The sequence below is a fragment of the Lates calcarifer genome, linkage group LG3, assembly GCF_001640805.2.
Source record: "Lates calcarifer isolate ASB-BC8 linkage group LG3, TLL_Latcal_v3, whole genome shotgun sequence".
Classification (NCBI taxonomy): domain Eukaryota; kingdom Metazoa; phylum Chordata; class Actinopteri; family Centropomidae; genus Lates; species Lates calcarifer.
In genome coordinates this window covers 10,461,689-10,475,630 of record NC_066835.1, presented here as the reverse complement: position 1 = coordinate 10,475,630, position 13,942 = coordinate 10,461,689, and the positions used below count along the sequence as shown (strand labels likewise).

The 13,942-nt window shown below is 42.9% G+C and overlaps 1 protein-coding gene across 1 annotated transcript in view; it reads left to right on the top strand.

Annotated features, from left to right (window-relative positions):
* The window catches only part of sdc3 (syndecan 3), a 36,252-nt gene extending 24,862 nt beyond the window's left edge, over positions 1 to 11,390 (top strand). The window contains 5 exon segments of the mRNA XM_018697606.2: positions 1,134 to 1,224; positions 3,551 to 3,708; positions 3,710 to 4,405; positions 6,151 to 6,340; positions 8,249 to 11,390. Of these exon segments, the coding sequence (XP_018553122.1) occupies positions 1,134 to 1,224; positions 3,551 to 3,708; positions 3,710 to 4,405; positions 6,151 to 6,340; positions 8,249 to 8,415 (1,302 nt within the window). The 3' untranslated portion in view covers positions 8,416 to 11,390.
* The last annotated feature ends 2,552 nt before the right edge of the window (positions 11,391 to 13,942 follow it).

Below are 13,942 nucleotides of genomic sequence, written 5' to 3'. Positions count from 1 at the left end.
GAGGCAGTCATTTGAAAGAGACTGTCAAAACAGCCCTGAAACCATTTACTGACCGTGATAGTGATTGTTGCTGGTCACTTATCGATCAAAACAATGATCAAACATATATTTTTGTAAACTGGTCTTTTTTTTTGGTTTTAGACTCTTGGTGCGACAAAACAAGCAATTTGAAGACATCACCTTGTGCTCTGGGAAACTGTGATGCACATTTTTAGCCTTGTTAGCATAATCAATGGCAACACTGCCACTGAACTACTGGCTGACTGAAATATTGTGCAGTTTGTGCATGTTCTCTTTTCAGGATCCCCTCACATTTCCACGATCCTCAGCTGGTATTTAGTTAGTATTCAGTTGGTATTAGCAGATGTCAGCATGCCAACACACATGCTAAACATCAGCATGTTAGCATTATCACTGTGAGTATGTTAGCATGTTGACGTTAGCATTTAGCTCAAATCACCACTGTTTCTACCTTGCAGAGGTGCATGGCTGTAGACTCATAGTTTTCTGACATTTTATATTTATATTTTTATTTAGTTTTATTTAGTTAGTAGTTGACAGTTTACTGACTGAGAAAATAAACATACTCTTGTTTTCACCCTCTCATATGTTAGGATTTTCTCTTTTTATTTAAAGACATCATCTATGTAAATGTAAGTGTAAAACAGTAAAATTTTACATAATAAATGATTAATCCAAGATGTTAAAAATTCTTAACCTTTTAATCAATAATGGAAAAAATTGTTGCAGCCCAAGTTTAACAGTGAACCACTTTCCTCTGCTGAGCTGATTTACAGTCTGAGCATCACTTGCAGTTGACACATGAGCAGACTAAATGAAACCCCTCTCCCCTTAAAGGCTTTGATGTTCCTCTGCCAAAATCCCAGCTTTAGATGAACTCATTAACTATGCTCCTCCATAGAGTCGCAGACAGACAGATGTTGGCCTGTCCACCATAATGCTGCCTGTGCCTCCTCTCAGACTGTTGTGTGCGTGTGCGCATGTAATCTCCCAAAGTGGTTTGTCTTTCAAATGAAATGACAAACAGCTCAGTCATTCCTGATGAACAACTCTTAATCTGTCATCTGTACCCTCCCACCCTCACCCCGCCCCCACCTCTCTGTATCCACCAGGCACAGACGTGGTCACCGGTTGATGACGAAGGCTCGACAAGAGACGACTTCTTTGATGATGAGGACCTCTACTCTGGCTCCGGCTCTGGCTGTAAGTATGTGTGTGTGTGTGTGTGTGTGTTTCAGTGTGCATGTTTAAGTGTGTGTGTGAGGTTACACATTCACGCCCTGGTTCTTTCAAACTCGACAGCTGCTGGGTTTCAATCTGCTGACCCTGAAGACCCCAACCCCCCCTCCCTGTCCTCCAGTTATGGTCGCTCTATTCATCAGACTCTCATGCATGGACACCACACACACACACAATTCAGCCATGACATTTGGCTCGACAGACAGGTTTTGATACAGATTTATTGAAAACACCTTTAAACTCAGACACACACTTGCAAACAAGAGGTAACCCAGGCTCAGTTCCCGCAGATCTTATTTAATCTAATCAGATTACAGTCCACACAGATTAGACCATCACACATGTACCAGCAGTTAGCTGTGTGCACCTATCTGCGAGCATATGTCTGCGTTTGAGTGAGCTGGCCGTCTGCGTGTGTGTGTGGTTAGGAATTACCTGCTTAACGTAAATCACGTTGGTGTCAATTCAGGCTGATTTTCTGATCTGACTGTCGAAGCTTGAGCGTGGCTCTCCTTATTAAGCATGACTCATTGAGGGCTGCCCTCGGTTCAGGCACTGCGCTAGTAAACGAGCACGCTCAAAATAAATTACAATTCAGAGCAGTAGTGTGCAGCAGAGGCACCCCCTGTGGTCAAAACAGCAGCTTCGGCAAATTGCTTTATCTCAAGCCGTGATACAGAGCCCGTCTGATTCTAAAGAAAAGACTCATTTTCAGGAGATGGACGTGCATTTTGCGTCCGCCGCAGCTTCAAAACGTGGCATTTTGTGACGTCTGATATGTTTAACAGTAGCTGCATTGTTCGAGTCCATATTTCGATATCCTCTCCAGCTCCCCTGTCAGCTTTCATGTCTTTGTGCCCGTGAATTCAATTTGTTTCTCTTTCAACCCTGGGAGCTTCACTGCTATAACAAAATGAAAGGTGGTATAATACTATTATGAGATTTAAGAAGAAAATGAATCACTCAGCACCGTTGCTTCCTCTCCTTTCTTCTCTTCTCTTCTCTTCTCTTCTCTTCTCTTCTCTTCTCTTTACCGGCTGATTTTGAAAAAAAAAAAAAATGCAGTTTTCCTGTGCATCCACAACAGCACTTTCAGGTCATTTTCTAAAGGTCTCCATCCAGACAAAAGCACCAAAACAACATGAACATGATTAAATCTCTTGTCTTCCTGTCTGACTTCAGTCGGCCAACAACAAAACAAAACATCACAGTCAACATCTGGTTGGGAGAGAGAGACACAGACAGTTCAGTCTCAGTTGGCTAAACCTCCGTTCTGTCTCCTCCTGCTCCCCATGTTTTGGTACAGCCGAACTCACAATTCACTGTTGTTTTTCTCATTTACATGTTTGCCTGTTTGTGTTGTCAGACGGCTAAATGAGCAGAAAATAGCGATTTGATTGCAGCTCTGATTGCTGTGCGGAGTCGTCAATAAAATCACTACTTTATGATCCATTTGACAAAACAAACGTAGCTGTGTATGTGTCATTGGGTATACTGACATTTACAACGTATAAAGCAAGACGAGACAGAAAGCTGTCATCTTAAAGGAGCATTCCACCAATTTTTACACACAAAAAAAGTCAGTTCACAACAGGTTTATCTTGGTCTGCGCTTGGAAACCTGAATTGTGTAACAGAAAGTCTTGATTACAAACTGGAGCTATTGAGTTTACAAAGATGTATGCAAAACATGCGATCAAGTTGCATTATGGAAAATGTAAGATCTTCACTGCTACAAAGCCCCAACCTGACATCATTTTCTAATCTCATCACCAGTGGTCTAACAAATAGCCACCTCAGGTTTGAATCCAGCCAAAGAGCTTGTATGTCCTCATCTATCTGCCCTCACATGTCCTGTCTGACTTTCTAATTTACCCTGTCAAGTAAAGACAAAATGATCTACAAAATAATCTTTAAATAAACACTTCCTATTTGCTCAATAGTGGACTACATATAGCCTACAGTATACTGTCTGTATGTTTATTCCCTATATCGTGTCTTCAAGAATCCCCACAGTGCAATGAGTTGCATTTAATAGACTTGAAAAATTAGTCGTGCAACACTGTACTTGTTAGTGATGATGCAGAATGACAATGACTTAAAAGTGTCTGAAATCTCAATTTACTGTTCACTAGAGGGTAGACAACAGTGTGTGAAGTGAATGAGCCAGCCATAGTCTCAGTGTCTGATTTACTGTTGTCTGTGAGTGTGTGGGCAGGTGGGTTGAGTGGTTGTGTTTTACACTGAATTGTTGTTTGACAAAATCATATTTAAACTCTCCTCCTCTTCAGTTCCTGAGGTCAGTATGAGGCCGACATCGGTGGGCGTGTCCTTCACCACAGAAGAGCCCCTCCTCCTCTCTACCACCCAGGCCACCAGCCCCGCCCCCTCGGCCTCCCCAGCTGCCGAGCCCAGCCCCAACCCTGAGGACCCCACCGCCACTCCGCTGCCCTACTGAGGCCGACGGTGAGAGTGGTGCATTCTGGGAGAGAGAGCTGGAGAAGGAGAGAGAGAGAGAGAGGGAGCTGGAGAAAGAGAGAGAGAGGCAGAGGGAACTGGAAAGGGAGCGAGAGAGGGAGAAACAGCTGGAGAGAGAAAGAGAGAGGGAGAGAGAGAGGGAACGGGTCAGAGAGCTGGAGAAAGAGAGGGAGAGGGAGAGAGAGCGCGAGAGGGAGAGAGAGCGAGAGAGAGAGCGGGAGAAAGAGAGAGAGAGGCAGAGAGAGCGTGAGCTTGAAAGAGAGAGAGAGCTGGAGAGAATCAGGGCCGCCGCTGCCGACCAGACCACCACCGCCCCGAGGTCACCCGCCGCTGTTCCTGTGACCACCAACCCTTCGACCAGCCCCGCAGAAAGTGCAGCGCCCTCTGCCGGTTCAGATGACCTGAGCACCACAGAAGAAGAAGAGGACATGTACCTGTCGCCCGAGCCCACCTCGTTTTACCCTGGCTTCGACATGGACACCACCACAGAAGAAGACACACCCACTGCAGCAGAGACCACACCTGAAGCCACGACAGCTGCCTCTACCACCACCACCACCACTGTCAGGACCAGGGTCCCCTTCAGACCCTGGGTTCCCATGACGACAGCCACTCAGGTGATGCCAACAGAGAGAACAACCCGCCCACAGCAGCCCACAGCTACACAGGTAGGATTCATACCACCACCACCACCTGCTGACAACAGTTAAGATGCTGTTTTAACGTTTCTATACTATTCCTAGTAAGATTCTTGCTCTGGTAGCAAAATGACTCAGTTTCTTATGGAATAGAAACATGTGTCAGCAAACTGTTTCTTAAGAGTCACCTTAAGAAATTGTTCAGCATTTTGGGAAGGACTCTTGTTTGTTTTCTTGCCAAGAGTTAGATGAGAAGGTCAATACCTGTCCCACATCTGTCAGTTAAGTAAGAATCTAAAGCCTGAAGTCGATCAGCTTAACTTAGCATAAAGACTGAAAGCAGGGGGGAACAGCTAGCCTGGCTCGGTCCAAAGTTCCAAAATACACTCAACATTGCCTCCAAAATGGACTAAAGAGCACATAATATTTCCATCCACAAACAGAAGTGTAAAAGGTGTGTTTTAAAGGTTTTTGTTCATGAGTTTTAGAGGTGTTTGCAAGTGTATTTTTGAACTTTTTAAGCCCTTATGCTAAGCTAGGCTAATCACCTCTGGATTCCAGCTCTGTATTTAACATACAGACACGAGAGTGGTATCAGTCTTCTCCTCTTACTCTCAGGAAGAAGGCATGGTATATTTCCAATACAAAAAACTATTTTTATTACGTTTATGAAAGAAGACAAATTTCCCAGTGTTGAATAAGATGGACATTATTTTATGTTTTTTTGTTTGTTTGTTTCACAAATCCTGTAAAAAGACCAAAACCAACATGTTAGCCAACCTAATACTTTCACCGCACGTACTTTCAGACTTCATATCTGTGATGCTCAACCCATTCACTACCCCTGAAGACATTAATCTTTAAAGGCAGATCACACATTAAAAGGGTTTATGAGATTGTTTTGTCAGTGGATTTATTTGTTTAAAAAGGCTAAGTGATTTCCTGAAACAGCAGGGCACTGTAGTAAATGATGTATTTGTTGGGATTGATGTGGATTAATGCACATTATAATGACGGAACATGTCACAGACTGCAATGGTGAGGCTCATTTATGAATTTGAAATGGTTTTTGGACAATGGTGGGTGTTTTTGGCACAGAACAATAAGATATATCAGGCTTTGGCTGCCCAGACAGTACTTGTCATTGAGCATTTCTGTCTTTTGATGTATAGACAATAAGAAGAATGTAGAATATCAGCAGTCTTAACCTTTTAATGTTATCTAAGCACAAGCACAAGTACAAGAACTTCGCCTGAATAAAATACCAATTAAATAAATTTAAGCTCATTTAGATCAGGAAGCCTCCGATCAAAGAATAAGATCACACATCTGACCAGGATGCACGTACCAGCTTTTTTCAGTACTGTGTATTAATAGATTCATTTCTGTTGGTACCAATAAACTATTGAGGTTTGATACTGAGCCCGACTTCTGACTGCCTCTTTAACACTGACAGTTCAATTATTTACAGACCAGAGTAATTTCTATGATTGGTGTGTGCATCTGTTTATTTACAGCAGCTCTGCATTAAAGCATGATACATTTAGATTTCTCTGGTTTTCCACAGTATAATTAAGCTGCCAGAGTTTATGAAGTGTGTATATGTGTTGGACAATAAGCAACTTTCCACCACTCAGAATATAAAGGGGCTCATTGTTTCGATGGGGAACATATGCCATGGAAAGCTCTTTGTTTGTGTTGGATAAGTTTCAGTGTAACGACTCCACGAAACAAATTTGATTACGTCAAATGTGAATTTCCTCTCTCTATCTCAGGAGGCTACCAACGAGGTGGGTGCTGCAGGGCCAAGTGGAGATTTTGAGATCCGTGAGGATCGCCGCAACGATCTTGGTCGTGGTATAATGCCAGTGAATCCTGATCTGGACGGAAACACAGTGGACGGAGGAAGCTCTGCCGCCCAGCTGCCACAGAAGAACATCTTGGAGAGAAAAGAGGTCTTGATAGGTAAGAATATCTCTCAGTTAACTTAATGTTTGAGGGGATTTTGTATGTTTTGTCATGTCAGATTTTTTGTCCTGGTTGTTCAGCACTACGTGTGTCTTTCTTACTGCTTGTCTGTCTGATCCTGTCCCTCCTGTCATCCTGTTATATCAAATAAACCTGTTGGCAATCACCTCATAGACCGTCAGATTACGTTTCCCGTTGCCTCCTGTATTCTTTCCCTGCTTTTTGGGAGCTGCAAAGATAAACTGCTATTACCTCGCATTCACGTAGTGCAGATTCATCACCATAAGTGAATGTGCTGCTTAGCCCCGTTTGACCCTGTTGAGAACAAGCAATCCTCTTCTTTGGGTTATCCAACCCCTCCTTTCTCCCTGCTTTTTCTCATCATTTTCCCTCTGGGCAAATCCAATTTCTTTGCAAGTGCCCCCTCTCCTCATCCCAAAGAGCTGTTGTAGAAAGTGAGGGAGCAGCCAACTTGCCTGACCTGACTGGCTCTCTGTCTCTCCTTCAGCTGTTCTGATTGGTGGACTGCTGGCGGTGGTTTTCGCTGATTTCCTGGTCATCGGTAAAGAGCAGGAGGCAACAGACTTTAGACTAGACTGTGTGATAGAACCACATTGCAACTACATGTCATGATCATACATTCATATACAGTGCTGTACATATTCACACTATGTATTTGGGGTTTTCTACACAGAAACATGCAGTCTTTACCGTCTTTGACATTGTAACAGGATTTGCTAGTCATTAAGGCAGTGCTACTTTTAGGATTGTCACCGTAGTGCTCACTATGGTCACCATCTGAGTTTGGCAATGTTAGCATACTAACAATTGCTAATTAGTGCTAAATGCAAATTAAAGCTGAGGCTGATGGGAGTATCATTAGTTTTCAGGTATTTGGTCATAAACCAAAGACCTGGACAAATTAAAAAGTTTGACTTGATGGCATTGTTGCAGTTCATCCTGAGGGGAGCCATTTATATCTGTACTAAATTTAGTTTAAATAGTTGTCAGGACATTTAAGCCTGGACCACAGTGGTAGACTGACAAATCAACACAGAGCAGTTCATTATGTCTTTTTTTATGCGAAACTACAAATGGTGCACTTGTTATTTATCATGTCCAACCCTCCAGTTGTCTTCCACAGTAAAATCAGAGATGGGAGATGAACATGTTTATAAGACAAAATTGCGTGATCTGGTTTAAATACAAGAAACAGTGTGTCAGAGAGATTCTGTACTTCTGCAGTTCTCTGTGACAGTGCATTGTGGAAAGTTATATTATTTTAAATACCCCAGCCTGTGCATTTCTGATATTGGCAGTAATGGGATAAACAAAGTCAACACCTCCCACACAGTGAGTGGAAACAAAGTGTTCCTCAAGCATTTAGGAAAAATAACAAACAGTTTGTTCCCTGTTTTGCCATCGATACCAATTACTTTAACGAGGGAAAGTTTTCTTTCCCCCCCCCATTTGATAACCACACATTAATCTGTCACACACAGTAAGAGTTCATTAGCAATGTGTGTAGTGAAAGGTGGAAAAATGCAGCTGTTGCGGATTGGTTACACCAGTCCCATCAGGCTAAACTCCTATGAAGCACTGCAGGGCTGCAATTTAGCACAAAGCTGTTGGCAACGCAGAACGTATGTTGGCACATTTAGACTCATCAGTCTTCACTTAGCAGCTAGGTGATAGCGATGCTGTGGTAGCTGTGCTCTGCTTTCAGACTAGTAGTGTTTTTAAAGCAGCGTGTTTGTAGTGATGTAGTCGGCTGCAGGGTGTAACTGTGGCTCTAATGGTATTTTAGTGTTTGTTTATGTGTATGTCTGTGTGTTTGCAGGATGTAAAATGTAATGTTTTGAAAAGGTTTTAAGAGATCTCCTCTGTCCTTCTGTTTTTCTGCAGCGGTGATAGTGGGAGGCGTGGTGGGCGCCTTGTTCGCCGCCTTCCTGGTGATGCTGCTGGTGTACAGGATGAAGAAGAAGGACGAGGGCAGCTACACGCTGGAGGAACCTAAACAGGCCACCGTCACCTACCAGAAACCAGACAAGCAGGAAGAGTTTTACGCATAACACTCGTACGCCAGAGAGACACACCGCACACGGAGGGAGAGAGAAAGATGGAGAGAGAGAAGAGGGAAAGATAACTTTAAGCTTCCTGTCCTCCTCCTACTCCTCCTACTGCTCTTCTTCGTTGCTCCCCCCTCATCTGTTCATCCTCTCCTCATCCCTCTCTCCTCTCATCTTGAAAATACTTGAGAGCGCCTTTCTCTCTGCGGACTTGGAACTTTCTTTTCAATGAAAACGAAAAAGAGGACAAAAAAAAGAAAAAAAAATCCAAATATATTCTGAAAAAATAACACATACACACGAGATGTTTTTAAAGTAAATGTTGTTATTAATATTCTACAGATTCTCTTGTTCTGTATGTAATGATATGATTATTTTGTAAAAAAACAAAACAAAACAAAACACAAGCGCTTAACCTGTGTTTTCCGGCACAAAAAAGAGTTCCTCTTCTGTTTTTAAGGAGCGAATGAAAAGGCTCAAAAGAAAGAGGAGAGGAGAGGGGTGGAGCGAGCTGAGCGAGACACAAAAGAAAAAAAAAAGAGAGCGGTGGACTCGACTCTGCCCCTCACCCCCCCGAAAAAAACACAGAGCGTCTGGTTGGCCGCACAGAGCCCAGGGTCAAAGGTGAGAGGAAAGGTCTCTTTTGTGCCTTCCATCCCTCTGGTGCTCAAAGACACGCTAATGCACATACATACAGCCCCACAAACACACGCTTCCACACACATGCTCATGCATACACACACACACTTGTATCTGCTTGAAGGTGGCTCTGACCTCTCTCTCTGTGCTCGGCCAACCAGAAGACGGTGCTCAACCCTCGGCGTGTTCCACAGCGTCGAGGAGCCGCTGTGGAAACACTGGCTGGTCGCATCAAGGTTTTGCTCCGCGACCCGTCTGCTCCTCTAAGCTGTACAAAGACTAGTTACGGATAGTAATAATAATCAATAATATATCAATGTTTTGGGCTGGATGGTGAACAATAATAATAATAATACCGTGATAATAATAATAATAATACTTAAACAGGAGGATGTGTATTTAGCAGTTTTAAAAAAAAGTTTATATGTAAATATTGTATCCTTTCTGGCATCACTAACCATCTGCATGATCATGAAGAGTTTTTATTCATCACATCTGTCATCACTTTAGATGAGCTGTGCTCTCGTCAACCACATCCACACTCGTGCGCACACACACAAACACACACACACACACACACACTTACACACACACACAATAAACACACACATATGCAAAGATATACTTTCTGTGCATTGAAACACACCACACAGACTTTAAATATACCGTAGATCATATCATCTAAACACATATCAACCCCATCATCATCATCATCATTATCGTCATCGTGATAGTCATCACTTTTGATACGAGCGAGATCAGGTGGTTTCAATATGTTATTGATTAGTTATCGATCAGTTTGCCGGTGGGTTTAGAGTTTGGTCTGTTTGTGTAAAAGCACAACTATGTGTCCAATCATCATCTGATACCCCCGCTCCTCCTCCTTCCAAAATCACATCATGTGATATCCCACCCCGGCCCACACACCCTTTGCATGCCTCACTTTGTTTTTCTTCCACCATTGGCTCTCTGTTTTTTGGGATGGGAGGGGCCTCTGGGAAGCATGGGGAGGGGCTTTAATGTAAAACAGGAAGTGAGGATCTGCGCAGGAGGTTGCTCCCACATGCACTAATTCAGTCAAAAGGGTAACTTAAATCATGATTAAAGCGATTGGTTATGAAAGGAAAAAAAGAAAGACTTTGAATCAGTGTTTGTGGTGACAACTTTAACCTGTGGGAACTTTTTTTTTTGGTAGGGGTGGGGTGCTGAGGACCGGGTACTGGGTTTATGATTCGGTTTGGGAAGGGGAATGTGAGAAGACAGGAGGGCTGTGCTTCTATCTAAGAGATTGTAACAATAACCACACCAGTGCGACTGGGCTAGTAGCTTCTATTATACTCAGTACTGTAGAACAAAAATGCATGGGAGTCAAAACTATACTAGTCTGGGTGTGTGTGGATGCCCGTGTGTGTGTGTGTGTGTGTGTGTGTTTTTGTCTGTGTGTATGTCTGAAAGAAAAAAAGAGGGGTGAGTTAACGCTGGAATGTACTGTGGTTGAGTGTGTGTTTACCTACTCCAGCCGTTCTCACGCTCTTCCACAGACAGGTAACACACCTCTTCCACCCCTGTGTGTGTACGTCGCCTGCCCCCTCACCAGTATGAGAACATGTACGCGTGTGTGTTTGTGTGTGTGTCTGCACCTCATCTAAACCCGCCACCTGTATGTATGTGTGTGTGTGTGTACGTATGCCCGAGTGCTTCACCTTGGTATTTCACAGCAGACTCTTGTGTACACTGACTAGCCTGTCGATGTGTGTGTCTGCGTGTGTTTAGTCCGTTCACTGCTGAATGTGGGGCAGCTGGTCCCTCACAGTGGCTTTCACACACACTGACTGTGTCTTTTCACTGTCTGTCTGTCTGAGTCTGTCTGTCTGTCTCTCCGCCGCAGGACAGACGGACAGACGACACGCCACTTTCTCACAGGCAGGAATGATCTTAACACGTACTGTCTTTTCTAAAGTGACTGTCAAAGTGTAAACATGTGCGTTTGTACCCATATAAGCCTGCGTAGCCAAATAAAGACGTGTGTATGTGTGTGTGTGTGTGAGAGAGAGAGAGAGAGAGAGAGAGAGGGTGAATTTGTATGTGTTTGAGTGTAGGTATGCATATGTGAGTGAGTGTGTGTGTATGTATGTGTGTGTGTGTGTATGTGAAGCCTAATGGAGGCTACACTACTCTATGTTTGCTGTTCCCATTCCTGTTTTTATACATTTGCATTTTTTTAAGGCTGAGTTTCTGTCATTGGCTGAGTGAGCGAGAGGAGGCGGATCCTCCACGCCACCGCCCTGTCACTAATCTGCCACTCTGTTCCAAATAAAAAAAAAACCTGATTGGGTAAATCTGTCCTCTCTTGTCTTTTTTGAGGTTCCTCCATTCTGTTGTTTGTGTTCAGTCTGGTCTCAGGAATACACGTTGGACTCATCAATACCCGAAAAATTGAAGAACAGTCACATGACTCTCCCAGTATGAACTTTCTTTAACACGTTATTATTATTTGGAGCTTCAAGCTATTTCCCTATAACAAATGTACCATTAATCAAATTATCAAACCCAATTAACATGCAGTGAACCTGGAAATTTTGAAGCCACCAGGGGTCAAGGTAATCCAGCTTTATTCATTATGTTTTATATGCAAACACAGACTGTCCCTTTAAGTTTTTGATGAAGTATTGCAGTGAGAAGGTTCTGTGTCGGTGAGGAATGTGCATGATGTGCTAAGATGTGGGTTAACTGGCAACTCCAAATTGCCTGTAGGTTTGATTGTGAGTGTGAATTATTAGGCCTATTTGTGTAGATGTGTCAGCCCTGTGACAGACTGATGACCTTCCTTTTGCCTGATGTCAGCTGGGACAGGCTCCAGCCCTCTGTCATCCTGCGAAAGGATAAAGAGATATAGATAATGGATGGAGGGACTGTTAGAAAGGAGGAAAAACAGTAAATGACAATTCAATATTCAATACAATAAATGCCCTGTTGGCCTTTTTATTGTCATCACATATACCTGCTACTTGTAAAGCTCTTCAGAAGAGCTGCTTATGTGCTTGTAGTTTGCAACACAACTAATCCTGATCCTACTTGAGTACCATAGCTTTGACCTCATCAACAACACTCTCACCACCCTCTAATTAAAGCTTCAGTTAATTGTTACACGGATTAATGTGAATTAATTTACTTAAACAGTTGCTTCACTCAGATTACAAAAAAAACAACATGTTTTCTCACCAGCCTGTAGTGGTATGTAGTCGTGCAGATAGTGTTGTCTTTTTGTATAAGTCTAGTTTTGAGATGTCCGTCTCTGACATTTCTGCTTCTACCTTTGTGGGGCTCACAACAATTACAAATAAGTTTTTACTCCAGAGATCAGGCTATCAACATTACAGCCTCTTTTGGTAGAAAGGACTGTAGTTCCAAAACTGTCATTGTGCTCTTTGGATTATCCAAAGTAACCAGGACATTGTTGCTGGAAAGACACACTAGTGTTGAATTATTTAAATGTAATTCTTCAATGCTGTGAGCATTACAAATGAAATTCCATTGTCTCCATTTTGTTAGTGCAGAGGAAGAAATCTCAAAGACACTTATTTCAAAACCTGGATAAATAATGTAAGAACTTTCGATATGGCCAGGTGAAGTTAGTATTTAAATTCCCAGTTTTTGATGTGCCTCAGTTCCCCTCTGGTGCTGGATTTCGTTTAGACTTGAGGTCCAGGTCTTGTTCATTGGTTCACTCAGGACTCAGCAGGGAGTGGTTAAACCAGTGGATAAAACAGGCTGCTCAGATTGGAAATATATTTTAGTAACATGCATTCAAAAGGACTCACATGCAGACATGAAGTCTCGCTCTAGTGTTATCTCACACCAGCAGTGGTGTGGCCTACATACCATTTCTAACCCGCTGACATTACACGCAACCCTGTATGCCTCAGCACTACATCTGACAGAGCCACCATGTATGTATGATCACTGCCTTTTAACAGCCCATTTACACTCACTGAACTCAGAAAACCCTCAAGGGAGAAACAGCCAGAGATGTTAAAATTCTTAAGTCATCACATAAAAATGTACTTATGAAATAATTAGATAAACTGTCCTTGGGGATTCAGGAGCAGGAAAGTGCATTATTCTAAATTGGTCTTTGGTTCACATTCTTAGCATCGAACCAGATGAGACCAAGGTCACTACAAGTAAGTACCAGTGGGGTCTGCAGATGGCCTTCGCAGGAATCCAGAGTAGACAATAAGCTGTCCTGGCCTTGGGTAGCGGGCTGCTGATATGGAAATGTGGAGAATAGGAGGAGGGGGGTGGTTGCAAGTGAGCCTTCTTCTGCTAGGGAGGGGCAGGATAGAAGAATAAAAGCTGTACCCCTGAGTTGGGGCAGACAGGAGCTGGTTTACGTCCCTGGGGTCCAGCCAGTACCCCATCTGGTGGGTAACGGAGGAACAACTGCACAAGAACCTGATTTTAACCTGGACTTTTCATTACTCACATGCAGTAGTTTGGACCGGGGAGCTGTATGTGTAAATGAAAAATAGATCATGAGCTGTTGTATATGTGTGGTTATTTGGCACCTTTCAGGCTTTTTCAAAATAAGAGGCTCAAAGGATCAGTGTCGTTCATTCGGAACAATTAGCAACTGGTGAAAATGGGTTGAAAGTAGACATTGCTTTGTTTTTAGGTGTCATAACCCAAAAAGTCCTGCTATTTTTCAGCCACAAACCTCTTGCTTCAGGTGTCTGGTATTTATAGGCTTGTATTTAGATCTTAGGACACATAAATGTAAGTATAATTATCAGTTATTGTTATGTGGAAAAAAACTGAAGCCCTGTCAATATTTAACAACTGATTCAATCTTCAGTTTAAACCCAATACACATTCAAATGCAGAGCTCAAT